Genomic DNA, 21,633 nt, shown 5'->3' on the forward strand with positions numbered 1-21,633 from the left:
TAGTTGAAATAAACATCCTTATTTTGAAAGTCTTTTTATCATTATTTTATTAACGAAAGTATAAAGATGTTGATGAACAAATCATATATGTGTGTCTATGTGCGTGTTACATTGTCTTCTTCTGACAAACTAGAAACAAAATGGTGTCTTTTTTTAGTGTGCACACGAGACAGAGGAAGAGCAATTCTTACACTATTGTTTTAAATTCAAATCACTCTCTTCTTCATCCTCATCATTCAGTTAATTTAAATTCAATTGTAATACATTTTGTCACTCCCACAGCAAAGTTTAAAAACAGACGGATTTGTGAAATTGTTTTATCCGTCATTTTGCGGTTGCATGAGGTTTGGTGATGACTGAATCCGTAGGATATTAAATAAACACTCAGATAGGCAAAATAAGCAGGAACAGCATTGGGCTGAGTGACTCACTCATTCCTGGCTTTCGTTCAAAATAAGTTATATTATAATGCAGGGTGAAAGACACATTATTTCATATTCTTTGATATGGAGTTAGAAATGTACAATTTAAGAGCAGTTAAACATCAAATAAATTGCAAGTTTGCCCCTTTTTGGCCATTAGGTTACACTTTACAATAGAATGACAACAGCAACTATCAGTAATTAAAACTGTGGCACAAATTTGGGGATTTGTCACACATAGCCGAGCTATTAGACTATCCTTTTGTAAATTAATGGAGGTGTGAATGTTTCAGTCAGTCTCTCTCCGGGACTAGAGTCCTGAATCAGGCAAAAAAATTAAATAATAATAATAATAATAGTCAGCTGCCAGCAATTGAGAAAGAATACTTGCGGATCTTGTTGATTTCTTCTGTCGCTTCAAGAGGCCTACTGTCCACCTGGTCATTGTGTGGTTCCAAAGGATAAAGACTCACCTTCAGATGGATGTGTGGTTTCAGAGAAAAGCCAGCTGTTAGCCTGGGACCAGGCACAGTGGATAGACTCACCTTCAGATGGAGGTGTGGTTTCAGAGAGAAGTCAGCTGTTAGCCTGGGACCAGGCACGGTGGATAGACTCACCTTCAGATGGAGGTGTGGTTTCAGAGAGAAGTCAGCTGTTAGCCTGGGACCAGGCACGGTGGATAGACTCATCTTCAGATGGAGGTGTGGTTTCAGAGAGAAGTCAGCTGTTAGCCTGGGACCAGGCACAGTGGAAGACATCCTTTTCCTGCATAGCAATTTGAAGAAATCCTACTAAATAGGCCAAGTCTAAACTAATACATTAAATAAACAAGTATATTTCATAAATAAATGAAGGAGCTCAAGTCTTGAAAATATGGGCAACTCCCTATCCTCGCTGGACTCTCTTTCATTCAGTTTCTTCTTCGCATTAGCAAAGAAGGACTCCGTGTTTCACAAACTCACATTCTATAGAGGGGCTATCACTCTTTCATTCTGTGTTAAAAGACCATTTGTTATTTAGAATGATTTATTTCTGTTTTTAGAGGGAGAGAAACCAAAAGCCTACTGTGCCAATTTGAGAAAATCGTCAGTCCAGTAATTGTGCCATTGCATTTACCCAAGTTGTCTTCCAACTCCAGGACCACCCACCTGATGTAGGACTCTAGAGCCAGACCCTCTCGGACTAAAACATTCACACCTCCATTCATTTAGGAAAAGATAGTCAATTTGTGCCACAGTTTAGACTTAACTCCCTCTTGTGATATTGTGGTGCAATGACAGAATGACGCAATTTACCACAATCTGCCATGTTTAAAAGAAGAATGTTTAAAGGAAGAACCACTACATACATAACAGTTAATATATTTAGCTCAGATGTGAGTGATTTTCCTAAATAGTGTCACCAACTTCCATCAACCTGACCACACCATTTAAAAAGTGCTTTAATGTAGATTTTAGGTTTGCAGCCCCCACGAAGGACTGAGAGTGGGAGACAAAGAGACAGAAGGTCTTCAGGGTCCTCAGGGGGCCAGACATCCCTCGTCCTCCCTCTCAAATCTGCCTGTTCTGGAGCAGAGATGAACTGACTAGGCCCTAATTACCTGAGTTTGGAAGAAGAGTGTAGGAGTGAGTGGAGGAAGAAGGGAAAGGAGAGACCACAGAGTCGTACCAGCCATTTCGTGCTTTGGCCCCCGCTGAGCGCGCCACAAAACCCACATCAAAGTCAACCCACACACCTGTGGTGGCCCCTGGGCCGCTTTGATGAAACTTACCAGCTGTAAGGGAGATGTACAATTGGGTCGTGTTCATTAGGCACCAAATGGAAGAAAACTGAGAGTCCAGCCAATTAGCTGAAATGCCAGTCCATTTCTGTAGCCAAGGAGGACAGCAATCACGTAATATGATAGTCAAGTGTCAGGTCAACGTCGGGTATTCAAAATCTAGCTGGATGTCTGGATTGCCATATCCCAGTGATAATCATACGAATCCCATTCTCTCGCACGCACGCTCCACCATGGCCCCAAACTTAACACACTTTCATACAAACCTTACCACATCCTCACCTACCACCCCACCTCCACACGAAATCTCACTTACTCACCAGCATGTCGGTGGCGTGCAGGTAGTGCTTGCTGGCCATGCAGGCCTCCAGTCTCTGTGGGACCTGCTTGATACTCTCGATCTCGTCCAGCAGGTTGAGGACGTGTTTGTGCTCGATGCCTTCGATCCACAGCTTCCTCAGTTCATCCCTCTTGCAGTGGAGCAGCATCTTACAGGACAGCAGGTTCTCCTTCACCTGGGATACAATGGGATATCACACAAGTCAGACACCAGGGTGTTCATCAGGCGATAAAGGGAAAAAGACGAACTGAAACAGGGACAGAGTAGTTGGACTGTTGTAAAACATTTTGCTTCGGTGTGCATTAATGAATCAACCCCACCCCCAGGGTCAGACAGGTGAGGCTCCAGGGTTGTGTTCATTAGGCACCAAACTAAAGAAAGTTGACTGAAACAGGGAGGGACTACTAATCAATAAGAAACAATCCTTTTCATCTCTGCTGTAAAGCGTTATTTTCTGTTGTGTGCCCTAATGAACGTGACCCATGGGTCCGTTCAGAGACAAGAGAGGCAAGCGTTTAGAAAGTTCAGATAGAAATGTATTGCACAGAACAGACGTGATTATTTGTCAGGTAGAAAAGGGAGTTATGTCAGCTCTATTCATTACATTTCTATCTGGAACGTTCTGAATAGTTTCAGGGACACATGAACACTCTCCTTTCAGTTTCAAAGCTCAGTATCCCGCCTGAATCATTGGGCACTTAACGTGGCACAAAAGCACCATCACACACAAGTCTTTGGAAACCTTTCTAGGTTCTCTTTGTAACAGTCTCATATACAGTTGAAGTCAGAAGTTTACATGCAGCTTAGCCAAATACAGTTAAACTCAGTTTTTCACAATTCCTGACATTTAATCCTAGTAAAAATTCCCTGTTTTAGGTCAGTTAAGATCACCACTTTATTTTAAGATTGTGAAATGTCAGAATAATAGCAGAGAGAATTATTTATTTCAGCTTTTATTTCTTTCATCACATTCCCAGTGGGTCAGAAGTTTACATACAGTACACTCAATTAGGCATTGCCTTTAAATGGTTTAACTTGGGTCAAACGTTTTGGGAGGCCTTCCACAACCTTTTTGGCCCATTCCTCCATTCCATTTTCTATAGGATTGAGGTCAGGGCTTTGTGATGGCCACTCCAATACCTTGACTTTGTTGTCCTTAAGCCATTTTGTCACAACTTTGGAAGTATGCTTGGGGTCATTGACCATTTGGAAGACCCATTTGCAACCAAGCTTTAACTTCCTGACTGATGTCTTGAGATGTTGCTTCAATATATCCACATAATTTTCCTCCCTCATGATACCATCGCCTTTGTGAAGTGCACCAGTCCCTCCTGCAGCAAAGCACCCCCACAACATGATGCTGCCACCCATGTACTTCACGGTTGGGATGGTGTTCTTCAGCTTGCAAGCATCCCCCTTTTTCCTCCAAACATAACAATGGTCATTATGGCCATTATGGCCAAACAGTTCTATTTTTGTTTCATCAGACCAGAGGACATTTCTCCAAAAAGTACAATCTTTGTCTCCATGCACAGTTGCAAACCGCAGTCTGGATTTTTTATGGTGGATTTGGAGCAGTGGCTTCTTCTTTGCCGAGCGGCCTTTCAGGTTATGTCGATATAGGACTCGTTTTACTGTGGATATGGATACTTTTGTACCGGTTTCCTCCAGCATCTTCACAAGGTCCTTTGCTGCTGTTCTGGGATTGATTTGCACTTTTCGCACCAAAGTACGTTCATCTCTAGGAGACAGAACGTTTGTCCTTCCTGAGCGGTATGACGGCTAAGTGGTCCCATGGTGTTTATACTTTCATACTATCGTTTGTACAGATGAAAGTGGTACTTTCAGGCATTTGGAAATTGCTGCCAAGGATGAACCAGACTTGAGGTCTACAATTTATTTTAGACCCGTGTTCCTGAGGGTCTTGGCTGATTTCTTTTGATTTTCCCATGATGTCAAGCAACGAGGCACTGAGTTTGAAGTAAAGGCCTTGAAATATATCCACAGGTACAACTCCAATTGACTCAAATTATGTCAATTAGCCTATCGGACGCTTCTAAAGCCATGACATAATTTTCTGGAATTTTCCAAGCTGTTTAAAGGTACAGTCAACTTAGTGTATGTAAACTTCTGACCCACTGGAATTGTGATACAGTGAATTATAAGTGAAATAATATGTCTGTAAAAAATCTGCCTTCACACTGTTATTCACAGACCATGCACATGTTCTGAATGTTTTGTTGAAAATGTTTTTACTTTGTAACTCTGCATTGTGGGAAAGGGCTGGTAAAGTAAGCATTTCACAGTAAAGTCTACAATTGATGTATTTGGCACATCAGGTGACAAATTCAATTGGATTTGATTTGAAACATTGTGCGTGTTCCCTCTCACCCCTTTGATCTTGTTACGGGAGCTGGTGATTCTCTCGGTGATGCTCTGGTAGGTGCGGATGGCGGTGGTCAGCTCAGCGTAGTGTTGGACGATCTGCTCATCCAGGTCCCGGTCGCACTTCTCAAACGCCTCCTCCAGGCGGCCCTTCTCCGTCTCTCTGTCCTGCTTGTCATCGCTGCTGGACAGGGTCCTACACAGACACAGGCCAATGCTCATCAATTGTCTGTCAAGGTGTCACCTTGTGGTCCTTTTCGTAATCTTGTGTAGGCCTAACTTCTAGTTAATCATTTTTTCCTCATCACTAGATCTGGGTAAAATACAGGCAGCTAGTAGCCAAGCGGTTAGAGTGTTGGGTCAGTAAGCGAGAGGTCACTAGTTCAAATTCCTGAGCTGACAAGATGAAAAATATGATGATGTGCCCTTGAGCAAGGCACTTAACCCTAATTTCTCCAGGGTCGCCGTTGATGTTCCTGAGATTTGTAGTGTACGTGTTCCTGAGAGTCGTAGTGTAGTGTACGTGTTCCTGAGAGTCGTAGTGTAGTGTACGTGTTCCTGAGAGTCGTAGTGTAGTGTACGTGTTCCTGAGAGTCGTAGTGTAGTGTACGTGTTCCTGAGAGTTGTAGTGTACGTGTTCCTGAGAGTCGTAGTGTAGTGTACGTGTTCCTGAGAGTCGTAGTGTACGTGTTCCTGAGAGTCGTAGTGTAGTGTACGTGTTCCTGAGAGTCGTAGTGTACGTGTTCCTGAGAGTCGTAGTGTAGTTTACGTGTTCCTGAGAGTTGTAGTGTAGTGTACGTGTTTCTGAGAGTCGTAGTGTAGGTGTTTCTGAGAGTCGTAGTGTAGTGTACGTGTTCCTGAGAGTCTTAGTGTACGTGTTCCTGAGAGTCGTAGTGTACGTGTTCCTGAAGGTCATAGTGTACGTGTTCCTGAAGGTCATAGTGTACGTGTTCCTGAAGGTCATAGTGTACGTGTTCCTGAGAGTCGTAGTGTTCCTGAAGGTCATAGTGTACGTGTTCCTGAGAGTTGTAGTGTACGTGCTCCTGAGAGTCGTAGTGTAGTGTATGTGTTCCTGAGAGTCGTAGTGTACGTGTTTCTGAGAGTCGTAGTGTATGTGTTCCTGAGAGTCGTATGAATATGAATTATGGGTTCATAATATTTTGCAGCGTAAAACACTCAAACGTTGGAGTCAAATTAATATGAAGAAAAAAATGTAATAAAATCAACATCCCAAACAGGCTCAAGAAACCACACTAGACAACCACAATAGTGTTGGTCATTTTGGCTCTGAATGTTGGATTTTGGCAGAGATTTTGTTGCAGATATTTGATTAATGTTTAGGAATTGATGAAAGGGCCAGTCTTACATAATAAACGGGCTGGATCTGGCTGATGGGCGACCAGTTGAATAGCCCTGTCCTAAAGTAAAGAATGATCATACAAAATTGGCGTAACATAAAAGTGCCAGGTTTTATATCCTGAAAACCATGCCAGTTTTGTATGTCACAGACCCAGGGGATGGGACAATGTTGAGTAACAGACTTGACAACACTTGTTTTTGCCCTGTATTTCATCAAACTCCAAACCACACATAAAATAAGGGGAGAGGTAAAAGTCTCCCTCAAGAGCTCATTAAAGCCTCTTCGCTCTTCACACACAGCTGAAAGCTGGAAGGGGGAGAAGATTCTCAACGGCATCCCCCTAGAGTGGCTTGAGATGCCTACTTGACACAAGTCAGAGCTGAAACACAAAGCAAGTGATCTTATCCATTCTCTGTTAATGTAATATAACTAGTTATTTCCCTATAACTAGTTATTTCCCATGCCGTCATGTCCAACCTAACTAGTTTACATACTTCATATAACCTCACCTAAACTTAGCGAACCTGAATCCTTAGCTCTGACATGCACCATCACCCTTGACTAATTCAAACACTAGACTGACAGTAGCCTAGTCCCTTTTAGAATCCGAAAGTGGCATGGGGTAACCATGGTAACAAGTCTGGCGTTTTAGGCAAGCAGTAGCCATAAGTAAAGGTACATAAGAAAGCGCGTGCAGAATAGGATTTTGCCTCAAAGTGCTGCACCCTCGCCCCATGCACACTGACATCTGTCAAACCCAGTAGACGACAGCTCCGTTTAATCTAGAGAAAAAAGGGGTAAAGAGAGCTACTCTACTAAGTTACGGCAATGGCTACTTTAAATGGCGTGGAAACACACAGTAAACGACATGTCATGACATAAACGACACTGTTCAAGCTAAGGCCAACCCATGATGATCAATGCACCCTGGCAGCAAAGCAGGCAATAAATGGGTGCTGATGCTGAATAACAAGTATGCATTGGATATTTCGTTTTAGTTAGCTAATAAGTTATCTTGTCTCTGTACCAATTGTTGTATGAGCAGGGGAGGTCAGCTGTCAAAAGCGTGACAGCTAGCTAACTTTCAGCTAGCTAGCAAGTGGCTTCTTCCTCACGCTTTCCTTGTGACTATTGAAGAAGAGTGTTATTTGACTCACAATGATGATAAACACTGCTAAATTATGCGAACAGGTCGCGATGACAAACATTAGCTAGCGTAGCTGACTAACATTTCCTCAAAACTCGCTTGACATAAAACTAGCTAGCTAACAGATAGGAAGCTAACAACAGGAAGGATGTTTCTCCTTGTCCAGGACCTGAAATGACAGGCCTAGTTAATGAAAACAGTAGTGCCCACTGGCGTATTATGTCGATAGGATAATTCAACCGTCAATTTGAGTGAGCTTACCTTATAACGGAGATAAGTAAGCCTGAAGGGTCTTTGCTTTTGCTAACAGCACTCCGGTATCTCCCTGTATCAGCTGCCATTTTTCCAGCTACTGCACCCAAACAGAATGACAACCTACCAATGAGAGACGAGGAAAATTGTTCCAACTTCGGTAGTGTGGCTGAGAAAGCTGGGAGTTGTAGTCCAAAATCTGTCTAGACTTGTTGATATTGTTCTTAGTAGTTTTTTTTCATTCAAATCCTGTGTGCTTACAAAACGCCCATTGGCGATTTTAGCATGTAAATCTTGGTGGGGCAAACAAAAAACAAAAATGTTAGATGCATGCCATGAAAGCCACATTACTACATTAATTGCACTATAACTGTGACAAACTGTTAGGGCCTACATAAAGCTGTCCCAACAGCAGAGCGTTCTTTTCAGCACCACGGAGTGAATCCTGACCACTGATACACCTGGCTATCAGCGTAGCCTTGTCTGGCAGCGGAAAAATTAATTCAGCCTCATTTACTGCCTTTAAAAAAACGTTGCTGACATGGCTGACTTGCTTAAACAAATGTGGTTTCTAATGACAATTGAGATGTACAAACTATGGCATAAGCGGATGGCAAGCGGATAAGAAGCAATCTGTCATTTCGATTGAGACATTAATGAGAGAGCTAGGACGGATGTAGTCAACATAACAATTTGTTTAGCACTTTTGAAATTGAAATGTACAGTGACAGAATCCAGAACATGAGCAGTGTTCTCCCTGTACACCAAGACAAAACCGTAGGATAAATAAACAGAGCATATTAGCAGACAATGAAAGCTCTTAAAATATTCAATGATTACATTTCTCTAAAACTGGCTATAGGCTTCATGTGCACCACCAAGTCAGAACAGTAGGCTCAGTTATGAGGGGCAAAGGGACCAAATTATTAGGGTGAGTCACATGGGCTTACTTTCTTAGCTACAGTATACATATCTCCCTGGAATATTACATAATTTATGCAGCAGCATACAAGACATTTTTGGACTCACCTTGTTCTGCTGTACTCACTTGAACAGGAAGGTGGTGCGGTGGCCTTTCTTGTGGGAACATTTTGTCATCAAGCTTTGTCATCAAAGTATGGCATTCTCTGGATTTTTTGGTGCTTTCAAGGCAAGTGGGAACTCGGAAAAAAACGAGTTTGAATCATGACGTGAGTGATCTTCAGGTTGGAGCTCTAGAAAGAGGCCAAGTTCCTGACATGGAATTCTGAGTTGGATGATCGTTCAAATCGTATTTTCCCAGTCGGAGATCGTTTTATTCCGAGTTCCCAGTTGTCTTGATGTCACTGAAGTCTGAGATTTCCCAGTTCCGAATTCTCAGTTGTATAGAACGCGGCAGAAGTCATGCTGGATGGACAGCATGGCCAATGTATTCAACCTTTTCTGGCCCATGGAGTTGAATGTTAATCCTTTTAAGCTTGGAAAAGAGACCCTTAAACCCAGACTTGGACCACATACCCACTCCACTCAATAGCAGGCTAGTTATGGCTTTGCAACACTTGCAGTTAGTCACTGATTCCTTCCAAATCACTCATTGTTGAATTTGCGATTTCCAACTTGTTGTGTAATGTTTATGTCCAATGGCAGAGGATCACCGATACATTTTATCGATCATTTCTCTTCATATGACAAGGATTGAAAAGGATTTGCCAGTACATTGTCAACGTGATTCATGATGATGACTGCTTGTCTAGCTTTCTAGCTAAGATTTTGAAACTATGATGTTGACAAGATATAACGTCATTTTATCTGTGGCCAATGACCTTGAGGCTTCTTGGATGGGCACTTCTAATGTAACTCTATGGCAGCACCCAAGGGACTTGAATTTTCTAGCTCTCCCAGTAGATTTTGTGGTGATGTAGTGTCCCCATGAGTGACAGAACACTGAGCCAATCACGGCGCAACTAGAGAACATGACCAACTCCTGTGCTCTGTATTTTCTGCTGGCTGCCCCACCACCACAGAAAGCACTGAGCTCGGCTGAAACACCTGCATTTTGGAGCCGCCTTCCTCAAGAAAGCAAAAAAGAGACCATGTTTGTATGCAGCTTTATTTTTTACATTGTTTGCAAACTGATATGTGACACATATTAATGCCAAAATATCATGCAAAACAGGCAACAATTATGACATTTTTTTTTTGTTAAACATGTGGGGCTCAAATGACGGGTCGCCCCTGAAAACACCACTTCCATAGTAACCATTGTATGTTGCATTTATCATACTACTGTTCTATTGCAAATGTCTTTCATTGCTGTGCTTGTTTCTGCAAGAACACTTCTGATATCCCACAAGAACCCTTCTGTTGTGTTGCATACTGCTTGCTTCAGCAAGAACACTACTGATATCTTGCAAAATGTCTTGAAGAAAATCTAAATGCAATTACAGTAAAAGTACTGAAGCACACCCTTTGATTTCCAGTCTAGCCCTCACGGTAGGCTACAGTGAACGAGAGAGCCAGGGGGACAGAAAAGGGAAGAGAGAGATAACGTGCGCATGCATGCGTGAGCATGTGCGCGAGCGTGAGAGAGAGATTGTGTGAGTGTGTATTAATGGCTTTCTGTTTTTAGGACATATAGCTCCGCGTTTTCCAGAACTGCTCCTCTGTATCTCTGACAATCTTGAAACAAACCGAATGGGAGAAGGCATTGATTTTGGTGGGGAAGGGGTCGATCCAACAGGCCCAGTGCTGATTGATGTGCCTGTGGACAGCAGAGATAACATTGTGGGAGATCTTGGCGTTCCCTCCAAAATAGAAACAATCACTGTGTCATGCAGGGCCACTTTCTCTTTGATGGGCGCATGCTTCTAACTTCCTTGGGCCAAGTTCAATTTCAAGTTCTTATCACCCTCCCCTCCCTGCAGCCAATGTCCCATTTTACGTGTCTCGGGCTAATCTACTGCCCTCTCTCCAATGACATGGCACCAAGGTCATTTGTCAGCAGATTCTGTAGATGTACACTAAATGATTGCTGTGTGACTGACATCTGTAGTTGTAAAGGACAACAGCAGTGAGCCTGGCTCCTGTTATTTCTGTATATTAACGTCTCACTGCTGTTAAAACTGGTACATTTTTGGACAGTTCAGGGTTTAAGAATAATCATTTTGTGTGATATTGCATTTAATATTTTAAACCAGTTTTCAGTTCTGAGTCCCCTCATTTCAGATTAAGGAGGAGGCACAGTAGCTGCAAATTGTATTTAAACTCACTAATACAGGACAGGTGAAACAGGTGAAAGGCGTGAAAAATTAGTTTTGTAATATCTCAATTCAATGTTTTCCCACACCATCTACAACTATCACTTCTGGAGACAATGTGTGAGATGTAGGTGTAGGATCACCCTGTTGCAGGATAACTTGTAGTGTATTTGAAAGGCTTCTGAAGTTTGTAATTTCCACTTTGAAATTTCTGTCTTGATTCTCCCTAATGAAAAATGTCAGTTAATTATAATCTGGTTAGGCGAGGTGCTGTGGAGTATAGACAGCCAAGCTGTCTACTGTCTATACCCTGATGAAGACAGCTTGGCTGTCAAAACGTTAGTATTACATCACTGCATCTGAACTCCAAGAGTGTGGCTCTGCTTTTGTTTTTCATTAACCCTAATTCACATTTCCTGTTCCTGCTGTAGCACACTGGCTCAAATGGAGATCCTCCATCTGTATCTGTTTGTATAGAGGAGTAAACTGTTGTTTCCAAGGTAACAGCGTATGTGTGCGTATTACATAGCTGACCGTAGAATAGACCATGGGACTGTTTTTCTTTCTGTCACATCATTTCAATGTAAATCTGGTTATGTTCATTTTTAAATTAGGTTTAATCATCCACACACACAGCAAATAGGCCAGTGATACCTACAGTAGTGTAGATTTTTCAGTGTACCATTTCTAGTGTTGATTCAGGAGTTAAATTAGCTCTGTAAGTGTTCAATTGACACTCATTGGTGTAAATAAAGAACCCTAATATTGGTGTTAATAACCGCTGGCACGTTCAGCAGGATGCAACATTTTGTAACTTTCAGATAGAAATATGCTATGTAGAACAAACATGCCTCTCTTGACATGTAGGATAGGAAATCACGTCAGCTCTATTTATGGCATTTCTATCTGCAACGTTCAACAATATTTGGCAACTGACCATGGACCTGAGTTGAACCAAAACCACACCCATCAATGTAATATTTCCCAGCATGCTCTATTGCAGGTTGATTTTTTTGAATTGTTTGTTTCAATATGTATGTTTTTTGCATGTACATTGATTGACATGTGTTTTTCTAAACCAATCCAATCTGTTACTTGGATTTATTGCACCCGTTATTTAAATGGTTGTTCCAGTTTAGATTCTTTAGGTAGTCTCATCCCAAACTCTGGCAGGATTCCAATAGGAATTACAAATATGACTTGCAGGCCTGATGTGGCCTGTAAAACCATGAGTTTCAGCCCACTGTATTAGGGTAAAACTAGGCCCTCAAAATAAAGCATATTGTATTGTCTTTAAGAATTTTATTTCAATAATAACATATTCGCTTAGGATCTCACTTGGTGAATGCCATAGGACTGAAAATGCAACAACCATGTCCCTGTCACTTACAAATTCAGTCTTGGGTGGTAACTCTACAATTCACTTGAAAGGCAAGGCACACTGGGAAATATGCAAATAAGGCTTTACACTAAGAAGAGTGTTAATTTAACACTTAAAATTGTGGACCCGTATAGACACTGGAACAGTGTTAAATTGAACACCTTCAGTGTTGATTTACCACTGGAGAATTTACTGTGCACCAACCCCCCAACTGTACAACATTCCAGAAGAAAATCCCCACTTTCACCACAAGGACTGGACTGTAAGTAACCCAACCATGTATATCATTGCATCAGCAATACAGATAACTATACTGTTAATCCTCTTTATAATGAAGTTCTCACAAGGCTACATATAGGATCATAGTTGCAGTCAGTTGTTCAATCCAATCTACATACAATATGTCTCTTGGATGTCTAACCATGTGCTCCCAAGGGCATTGCTGCCCAGGGTAAATGTTTATTATGTTTATTATGTAATATGTTCACACAAAGCCACTGTCTGGAGATAATATAAATATAAACAGGGGAAATGTTTCTCCCACTGTTGGCTTCATTAAAAACATTTAAAAATGTATTATCAAGAGAAATAGAAACACATGGGTTGCTCTGTATGTGTGTGTGTTTGGTTGTACCATCTTTGTGGAGACCAGAGGTCCTCACAAGGATAATAAAAACAAGGGATGTTCAGACAAGTGGGGATATTTCACTGGTCCACACAAGGAAAAATACTATTTTAGTGGTTAGGGTTCCAATTAGGGTTAGAATTAGAGTTAGGGGGTAAGTTTAGGGTTAGGCATGAAGGGTCAGGGTTAGGGGTGACTGGTTAGGGTTAGAATTAGAGTTAGGGGGTAGGTTTAGGTTAAAAATATATATTTTACCTTTATTTAGCTAGGCAAGTCAGTTAAGAACACATTTTTATTTTCAATGATGGCCTAGGAACAGTGGGTTAACTGCCTTGTTCAGGGGCAGAATGACAGATTTTTACCTTGTCAGCTCTGGGATTCAATCTTGCAACCTTTCGGTTACTTGTCCAACACTCTAACCACTAGGCTACCTGCCCGCGGCAGGTAGGTTTAGAATTAGAGTTAGGGGTTAGGTTTAGGGTGACGGGGTGACGGGTTAGGGTTAAAATAAGAGTTAGGGGTTAGGTTTAGGGTTAGGTATGAAGGGTTAGGGTTAGGTGTGAAGGGTTAGGGTCAGGGTTAGGGGTGACTGGTTAGGGTTAGAATCAGAGTTAGGGGTTAGGTTTAGGGTTAGGGTTAGCTGTGAAGGGTTAGGGTTAGGTGACGGGTTAGGGTTAGAATCAGAGTTAGGGGTTAGGTTTAGGGTTAGGGTTAGCTGTGAAGGGTTAGGGTTAGGTGACGGGTTAGGGTTAGAATCAGAGTTAGGGGTTAGGTTTGGGATTAAGTGGGAAGGGTTAGGGTTAGGGTCAGGGGTTAGGGAAAATAGGATTTTGAATGGGAATCAATTGTTTTGTCCCCACAGGAACAGTAAAACAAATGTGTGTGAGTGTGTGTGTGTCTGCCTCTAGATCACACAGCTGTGAAAGGTTGTGCTTTGCTTCTGTCTCCTTAACAAAAATACAAAACGGATTTAATAAACAAAAAGTCCTGTGGAAATGTTATCCCCTATTGTTTCACTATCGGTTTAATACCCGACAAAACCATACGCTCCCAAGATTCTAAAAACGTTACTACGAACCCACATATGCACCGATTGCCTTGCTGCGCTCTCATTGAAAGCTATATGCATAGGCCTAGTAGTCTATATGGAATTCACCTCTGTGTTTTGCTAGGAAGCTGAGGGATGGAGAAATGTTACCAGTGTCAAATTCAAAGATGGACCTAGATTATAGGTGCAAGGACTGATTGTCCATGCATCATTGACAGTTTTCAACATATTTTAAATTTGTACATTGTTTGTTTACAAAGATTGAAATGACAACAAAAACATAGACAATTTAATAAAAGAACCTTAGCTTAGGTTTGATGGGGTTTGATAGAGTTTTAGCTGATGAACCTATTTATGCCTTTATTTTTCCCAAAATCACTAGGCCAATTGAAATTACCATTGAACAGCAGGGAATATGACAGATAGTCCAAACTCCTCTGTCTTTTGAAAGTATAATCCAAACTGATTAACAATTGTATGGTTTTAAAGACCTAATATGTATATATAGCTAACTATAAAGTATTGTATTTATTTTGAGTGGTTTACATCATGTCTTCTTTCTTCTCCCCACCAATTATCTATTTATTTGTTGGTTAATGTGTATGCATACACAATTGAAAGTGCACTATAATGATCCTTTTGGCTCTTAAAATATTCCCCAACCAATGGACACCTCTGTTGCACAAGACGTATTCTCACCTCCAATAAACGCAGCCTTTACTGGACAGCTGGCATGCTACGGAAGTGTTTCTGTGCGTGCGGCCCTGTAGCTCCCTGTCCCCGGTGTGCGACTTGACAATTTTGGCTAAAAACAGGTGGATGACAACAATTTCAATTGCATGCAGTTAGGTATTACTTTCGCTGATTGTAGTCAGAGATGGGAGCGAACAATAGCAGGCGCCGCGTCTCCTTTGAGTCGGATGAAAATGACAACATCACAGTTGTGAAGGGCATAAGGGTGAGTACTGAAAGGATGACAACAATGAGGTACTGCATAACCAAATGCTGCTCGGAAGTATTGAAGCGCGTTAAAAATGATAGGAACGACTGACTGCATTATTATATCCTTATTACCAAACAAATAGGCAATGCTATGCCAGAGTAACGTTTGTTATGGTAGCTAGGCTAGCTAACTTGCTGTCAGTTTGACACCTGCTTATGCAATGGCCTCGCGTTGTCTAAATTATGAATGACTGGATACAGCTAGACCTAGTTCTTAGTAATGACGACATTTAGTTTATAATAGATAATACTTGTATTTTATGACCTTGTAATTAACATTAGTTTAGTCCATGTTGCACCATTAAATCCATGTCATGCAAAACACGTGTCGTGAATTTTCTGTCTGACGTGTAAGCTGTGTTTAACTGTTGTAATGGACCCTGCGTGCCAATTTAAGTTAAATATAGGTTGAGAGGCTTTAGTTTAGTTTCAAGTAAAGACTAGTTGGCACGAAAATGCCTATTGTGATGCACCTTGTTGCTAGAAGACTCAGGACGATGTTTACATGGAATAATCTGCTGGTTGGTGTGTGGGGGTGTTTTCCTTCTGCATTCTTGCCACACGTGCTTGTACACATCAATAAACAAAACATACCTTACGGTTGTAGATTGTAACCCTATCAAGGTGTGTATCTATTGAACCTTTTTTGTTTTTTGAAATGATTTCAAAACTTCCAAAACCATACTTCAAGCAACTCCTGTTCAGACAGATGCCTTCCTCTAGCAATCGTATGTGTTATGTAATAGAACAGGGGGTCATGATCAAGGCTAGCCTAGGCCTAACTAATTGGGGGGGTGGACACATTTTAGCAGCGGTGTGTGCCACTGCTAAATGCATATTGGGATAACACTGCTCAGGCTGATGTGATCGAGCTAGTGCACCTAGAGTTGTAGCCTTGTGTGATTAAGTTGGCTGAGGCTTGGCAAGTAAATTGTGAGAACTTGCCTTTTAGACTTTGGAGTGTGGTGCAGTTGAAGTGTTTAGTGTTGCTCAGATCTGGTATCCTTGTTAGTTGTGCTTTTTTCTCTCCTGTTGGTATTCACTCACATATAGCTCTTCTCTCTCTTCTGCAGCTCTCTGAGAATGTCATCAACCGAATGAGGGAGCCCATAGCTCCCCTTCTTCCCCCCTCCCTTCCACAGGTCCCACCCCCTGTTGCTGCTCCCTCCTCCCTCCTCATTCCAGTGCCTCCCCTCAGACCCCCCTTCGATCCCATCACCTCGCTTCCACCCATAGAACCCATCGCACTACCACCTCAACCTCCTGCACCTGTCACTGAAGTAGTGGGTCCACCTCCACCCCCCATGGAACAGGTAGCAGCTCCGACCATCATTGACATGGTGATCCCGCCTCCTCCCCTAGCTGCTTTAAAGCCTGTGGCATCCCCTCCACCACCTGCATCTGTTGAGCAGGTAACCCTCCCACCACAGGTTGAACCCCTGGCACCCATCCCTGTTCCCGCTCCTGTTGCTGTTGAACTCAATACCATCCCTGCACCTCCTCCTGTAATCAAACCTGTTGCTGATCCTCCTGTAATCAAACCTGTTGCTCTTCCTCCTGTAATCGAACCCGTTGCTCTTCCTCCTGTAATTGAACCCGTTGTTCATCCTCCTGTAATCGAACCCGTTGTTCATCCTCCTGTAATCGAATCCGTTGCTTCTCCTCCTGTAATTGAACCTGTTGCTTCTCCTCCTGTAATCAAACCCGTTGCTCTTCCTCCTGTAATCAAACCTGTTGCTTCTCCTCCTGTAATCAAACCTGTTGCTGATCCTCCTGTAATCAAACCTGTTGCTGATCCTCCTGTAATCGAACCTGTTGCTTCTGCTCCTCCCATAGTTGAGCTTATTGCACCTCCTCCCCCTCCCGTAATTGAACCCATTGCTCCTCCTCCCCTTTCCTCTTCATTGGCATCAATCTCCTCCCCTGCTGTTGAGTCTGCTGCTCCTCCAATGGAAGCTTTCTCTCTGCAGCCTGCAGTCAAACCCATCACTCCGCCTCCTCCCCCAGCTGAATTCATTGCTCCTCCCCCTTGTGAACCAATTGCCCCTCCTCCTCAGCCCCCAGTGGAAGCTTTTGCTCCTCCTCCTGCCCCAGAACCAGTGGAAGTTGTTGGCACCCCTCTTCCTCCTCCCACCCCAGAGCCAGAACCAGTGGCTGCAGCTCCGCCAGCAGCACATGCAGGTGGGTTCTACTACGGCGTACAGACATAAGGGTCTCCTTTCTGTGTTTACAAACATTGCCGCACACAAGTTGGTGGCAGAACAAGGGGGGAGTTGTTAAAGAACGGCAGCAAAATAACTCAATACATGTTGCTTGAGTGCATTTCACACTACTTTTGGATTATAATTGGATTTTAAGGCTTATATGAATGTCCTGCTTACTATGTTTGTCATCATCACAAATCAACTGCATTATACTTAAAAAAACACTTCAACCAGTAAAATGGCTCCTTGGCTAGCTTTTGCTACATCCTATATCAATGAGTGTTAGCATTCTAGCTAACAACCGCTGCATCCAAAATAATTATTTTGTAAAGATCACAACCAAATATAATCTTAGTGACAGTTCAAGCAATAATCAAAACATCTTTGCTATTTCTTTTGGTTTAGAAGTAATAAAAATGTAAATCTAGGCTATGTTGAATGTGCGCAGATGTCGATGCTTTCTTACTGCTGCCAAGAGTTTCCACAAAACAGTGTGACGTCAGTGTGTCGTGTCTGATAAAGGGTCTATAGTGTACAGCCATAAGGCTCTCGGTGGAACCATGCTTATATGACATGCATGCATTCATTCACACCACTCAAACTGTCAATGAGACTGTCAGTTAATTTACTGGTTCAGTTGGATTATTGCACTGTGTGCTGGTATTTGACCACCTCGTAACTAATTCAGAGGTGGTCAATCGTACTGCTGCCTCCACTTCCTCTGAAATGAGCTAAAGCAATTTGGCTTAAATTGACATGTTCACACAGCAGGTCACAGTCATGACCCCAGGCATCACACTGTTCAGTGGGTTAGAAGTGCAGCTTTTGGGATCTGTACTCAGTGATCATTTGGGAATCTTGACCTTACTTTTAAGTCAGCCCACGCATACAGCACAAATGTTCTCTCCCCTCTGATTGTAATTAGTCTTCGTTCTCAGGATTCCGCTCACAGTGGCCTCTGGTATTATGATTCATTGGCATCGCCAAAGCGCTAATGAAACGATTAATTCTTACTTGTAATAAAGTTAATGAATTGATGCCGCTCTTAAGCCCATTTCCTATATTTTAGCCCACTAGGCAGCTGAAACCATTGCCCTTTTTTCCTCCTCTGTTTTGTGGAAATCCTCAAATTGTTGACTGTTTTTCACTGTTAAATATGATGCATTCTTTCCCTCCACTAGCCCATTTGCTTAGGGCTGCTTTGCATCTTGCGTGTCAAGGGTTTTCTTACACTGGTATCGTAGTGTATCAGGTTTTCACCATAGGGAAAGGACTGTTGAAGGTAAGGCAGGAAACGATGGGGACATGGGAGGTTCCATCACACGGTGGGCGAAGAGGTTTCCCCATCCTTGACGGCACACAATGGGTGTGATAATTAAAAAGTGGCCATCTTAAAGGCACGGCGCGCTGCCTCTGGTGATTAAAACGACACCTCCTCAGTTTCACACAACAAACCAGCCGGGCATCATTATGAAAAGGCTGTGGGCGTGCGTTTTGTGCTTAAGTGTTAATCTGGAATAGAAATCTCCCTAGGAAAACTCCCAAGCCACTTATCAACTGTCAGACATGCTGTACTGTAAGTTAACGCTATCAGGTCTTTCTTAATATGCTGTTTGGGCTCTCTACTTGAGGACATTGTTAATACAATTGGTCTTGTATTATGCTACTCACACGTTCTTAACAAAAACACTTTTGTATAAATCTGTTTTCATTAGCGCCCGGGCCATTCACGCAATCGCTCTCCGTTTTTCTGTCTGTCTAAAAATCACTCCCTATTGTACACGTTAATTGCTTTGCAGATTAAAAGATAAACACGGCAATGTCTCACTACATTTTTTTTATCAGGGATTTGTATGAACTGTTTTTTGGGGGATTGTGTATTATTGAAGGAAAAAATGTCAGCTAGTTCCACTTAAAAAGCAACATTTTAAGAATTGTCTTTAGTGTCTTCAAAAGGTAATACTTTATTTTTTTTTCTATTTAAATGTTTGCTCCTTTTCGGTTAGTAAAGGACCCTTGTTTATAGTACTAACAGATGAGGTCTATTATGCCTTGCGTGTCTTTTTCACCCTATTCATCATCATCATTAAGATCACTTTATTGGTTAATTGCACAGAAATCTGACTTCTGCTTTTTAAGACACACGCATGCATACCAATGCAGGTTTTGGAGAGGTGCGGTAGGATGCAACACTGGACACGCAGGGAGCTCTTGTTATGGGGGGTAAAGTGCCTTGCTCAAGGGCACAATGGCAGGAATGTAGGATTTGATACCAGCAACCCTCAGGTTGCCAGCTCAGTTCCTGCCAGATTTTTCCAGTTGGACCCGGGATTCTAATTTTCAAACTTTTGGTTGCTGGCTCGCCACCCTAACCACTAGACTACCTGCTGCCCCAGTACAGTATGTATACAGTATGTCCAGACTTGACATTTGAGATGAGGCAAAGGTCACTAAGGAGCTCTAGCGAAGCTAGCCTAATTGCAGCTCGTGTTTTTGTCAGTGTAGTTTTGTTTTTAACCGTTGATTGAGCTCCACATCATTCGATACGGGTCACGGCTGGACCGTGTGTCTTTTTGAATTTAGGTGAAAGTAACAGACCCCAGACGCATCAATAAGTCACTGTAACCAAGTACAAATCAAGTTGTACGTTTTGGTGCATGAGTGAGTCAGCTTCTCTCCTAACTTAGGTAATGCAGAGCTGCATATTCATTTCCACACAGGTGACCATTGCAATCAGAGTAAGCGTTGTGTTCTGTTCCTGCCCACGTCACCAGACAGTAATAACACTCACATCTGACTAATGAGCTTTGAGTTGGAGGAGAAAGATTTCTCTCTCTCCTCTTCCTTCCCTCAGTATGTGTGGTAGAAAGTTCTATATCTTTTTTTTGTCAGGTGCATGGTGGTTTGGTTACTAGATGACTGCAGGACACGTGGAGCTTTTCTATGGTGCTATAACCTTCATTCGTTGTGTTCTTGTGACGGCTTCAAATTCTTCTCTCAACATGGGTGGCCTACAAGCACAGTGATGTAAGTCGGCATTGAAAGAAAGGATACGTGTTTTCAAGGTTGTCCCATGTTCATTATACACTTAGTGCACAAAGCATTAGGAACACCTTCCTAATATTGATTTTGCCCTCAAATCTTTAGTCTTGACTATTCACCCACTGAATGGCACACATACACAATCCATGTTCTTTAACTTGTCTCCCCCCCTTTATCTACACTGATTGAAGTGGATTTAACAGGTGACATCAATAAGGTATCATAGCTTTCAACCGGTCTGTCATGGAAAGAGGTGTTCCTAATGTTTTATACTGTTTAAATGCACTCAACAGGAAAAAGTCAACTTGGCGTATCGATCGCGTCTTATCTTTTTGGAAAAACTCTGCTGTCTTGCAATTCTGCTGTCTTGTTAAACAGTCACCAAGGCTCGAGCCCAATACCACATTTTCATAAAGGTTGTAATTTAATGAGGGGAGGGTGGAGGGGTGTTGATTGTGTGCCCACGAGTGGTGGTATGGAGTTAGACCTCTTGCGGTCTCTAAATCTCGGCCTCGTCGCGTGCGTATGCTGATTACAGTATGGTCAAGGTTGAGCCTCCTACACTGCTCTATGCAGGTTATAAATATTCATACTCCTGCGCCCACACACTGGCTAGCACGGCCTAATAGCCTGCTTAAAGATGACTAGAGAGAGAGAGAGAGGTGTAAGATGAGTGGAGTAGTATAAAACGCCTGCCATCGCATAATCCTCCCTCTAAAATGGCTTCCCTGGTCTTCATCATCAAATGGGAAGTGATAAGTTATTCTTGTGATTAAATTACAGGCGTAGGTGGAGGAGCGAGTCGGTGAAATGAATAGATGGACGTTTTTGCACGAGACAGCGGCTACGAGGGTAGTTTTGCCTTTTGAAGGTGTTGGAAACGTCTGCATCTTGGTGGTGAGTGTGAGGCGTGCAGAAGTGGTAATGTTGCAGATTACGCCCTCTACGCAGGTCACGGGGTTAATGAAACGACTGATGAGAAACACAATTTGCCTCCCGTCCATCTCCCTTCGCCTAGAAAGAGCTCCTTTCTAGTTGTGTTTTTCTCACCGGGGTGACGGGGGGAAAACATCTCAAAGATGAGTTTTTAATCTCTTTAACATTTCCATGTCCTACTCAGGAGTGACACGGGGGCTCTGTTGATCTGGAATTGTCTATGACCCCTGCCACGCCGATGGAGTGCCCGAAGGACCCGTGACATGTTTATCCTATCAGAACCCATTTTACGGCTGCCTCCCTTTTCCTCGGAGTAGGGAAGTACGGGAGGAACATGGAGTATAATGATGATGAGGAGGGTTGTAATTGCAGACCTACACAGTTTGGTCCATAGTCTTCACAAAATTGTGTCAGACCACCAGAACTGTTGAGTCAGGCCAAACGCTACATAACATCCAATGATAATGTAAGTG

General features: G+C 42.5%; 2 protein-coding genes across 8 annotated transcripts in view; one reads left to right on the forward strand and one right to left on the reverse strand.

Annotated features, from left to right (window-relative positions):
* Positions 1-7,849, reverse strand: part of LOC110513021 (exocyst complex component 4) — a 234,029-nt gene extending 226,180 nt beyond the window's left edge. Inside the window, exons 1-3 of the mRNA XM_090199128.1 lie at positions 7,696-7,849; positions 4,934-5,123; positions 2,523-2,717 (exon numbers count right to left, since the gene is read on the reverse strand). Of these exons, the coding sequence (XP_090055254.1) occupies positions 2,523-2,717; positions 4,934-5,123; positions 7,696-7,775 (465 nt within the window). The 5' untranslated portion in view covers positions 7,776-7,849. The remainder of the gene's footprint in view (positions 1-2,522; positions 2,718-4,933; positions 5,124-7,695) is intronic.
* A 6,837-nt stretch (positions 7,850-14,686) lies between these two features.
* LOC110499817 (MICOS complex subunit MIC19) overlaps positions 14,687-21,633 on the forward strand; it is a 113,988-nt gene continuing 107,041 nt past the window's right edge. For 3 of the 7 annotated variants that reach the window (XM_090199130.1, XM_090199132.1, XM_090199135.1), the window contains exons 1-3: positions 14,687-14,934; positions 16,052-16,390; positions 17,036-17,159. In XM_090199130.1, the coding sequence (XP_090055256.1) occupies positions 14,854-14,934; positions 16,052-16,390; positions 17,036-17,159 (544 nt within the window). In that variant the 5' untranslated portion in view covers positions 14,687-14,853. Of the gene's footprint in view, positions 14,935-16,051; positions 17,160-21,633 lie in introns of all 7 variants that reach the window. The other 4 variants (XM_090199133.1, XM_090199134.1, XM_090199136.1 and 1 more) reach the window with 2 other exon arrangements.

The sequence above is a fragment of the Oncorhynchus mykiss genome, chromosome 15, assembly GCF_057628025.1.
Source record: "Oncorhynchus mykiss isolate SJ-2025 chromosome 15, ASM5762802v1, whole genome shotgun sequence".
In the NCBI taxonomy this organism is placed as follows: Eukaryota; Metazoa; Chordata; class Actinopteri; order Salmoniformes; family Salmonidae; genus Oncorhynchus; species Oncorhynchus mykiss.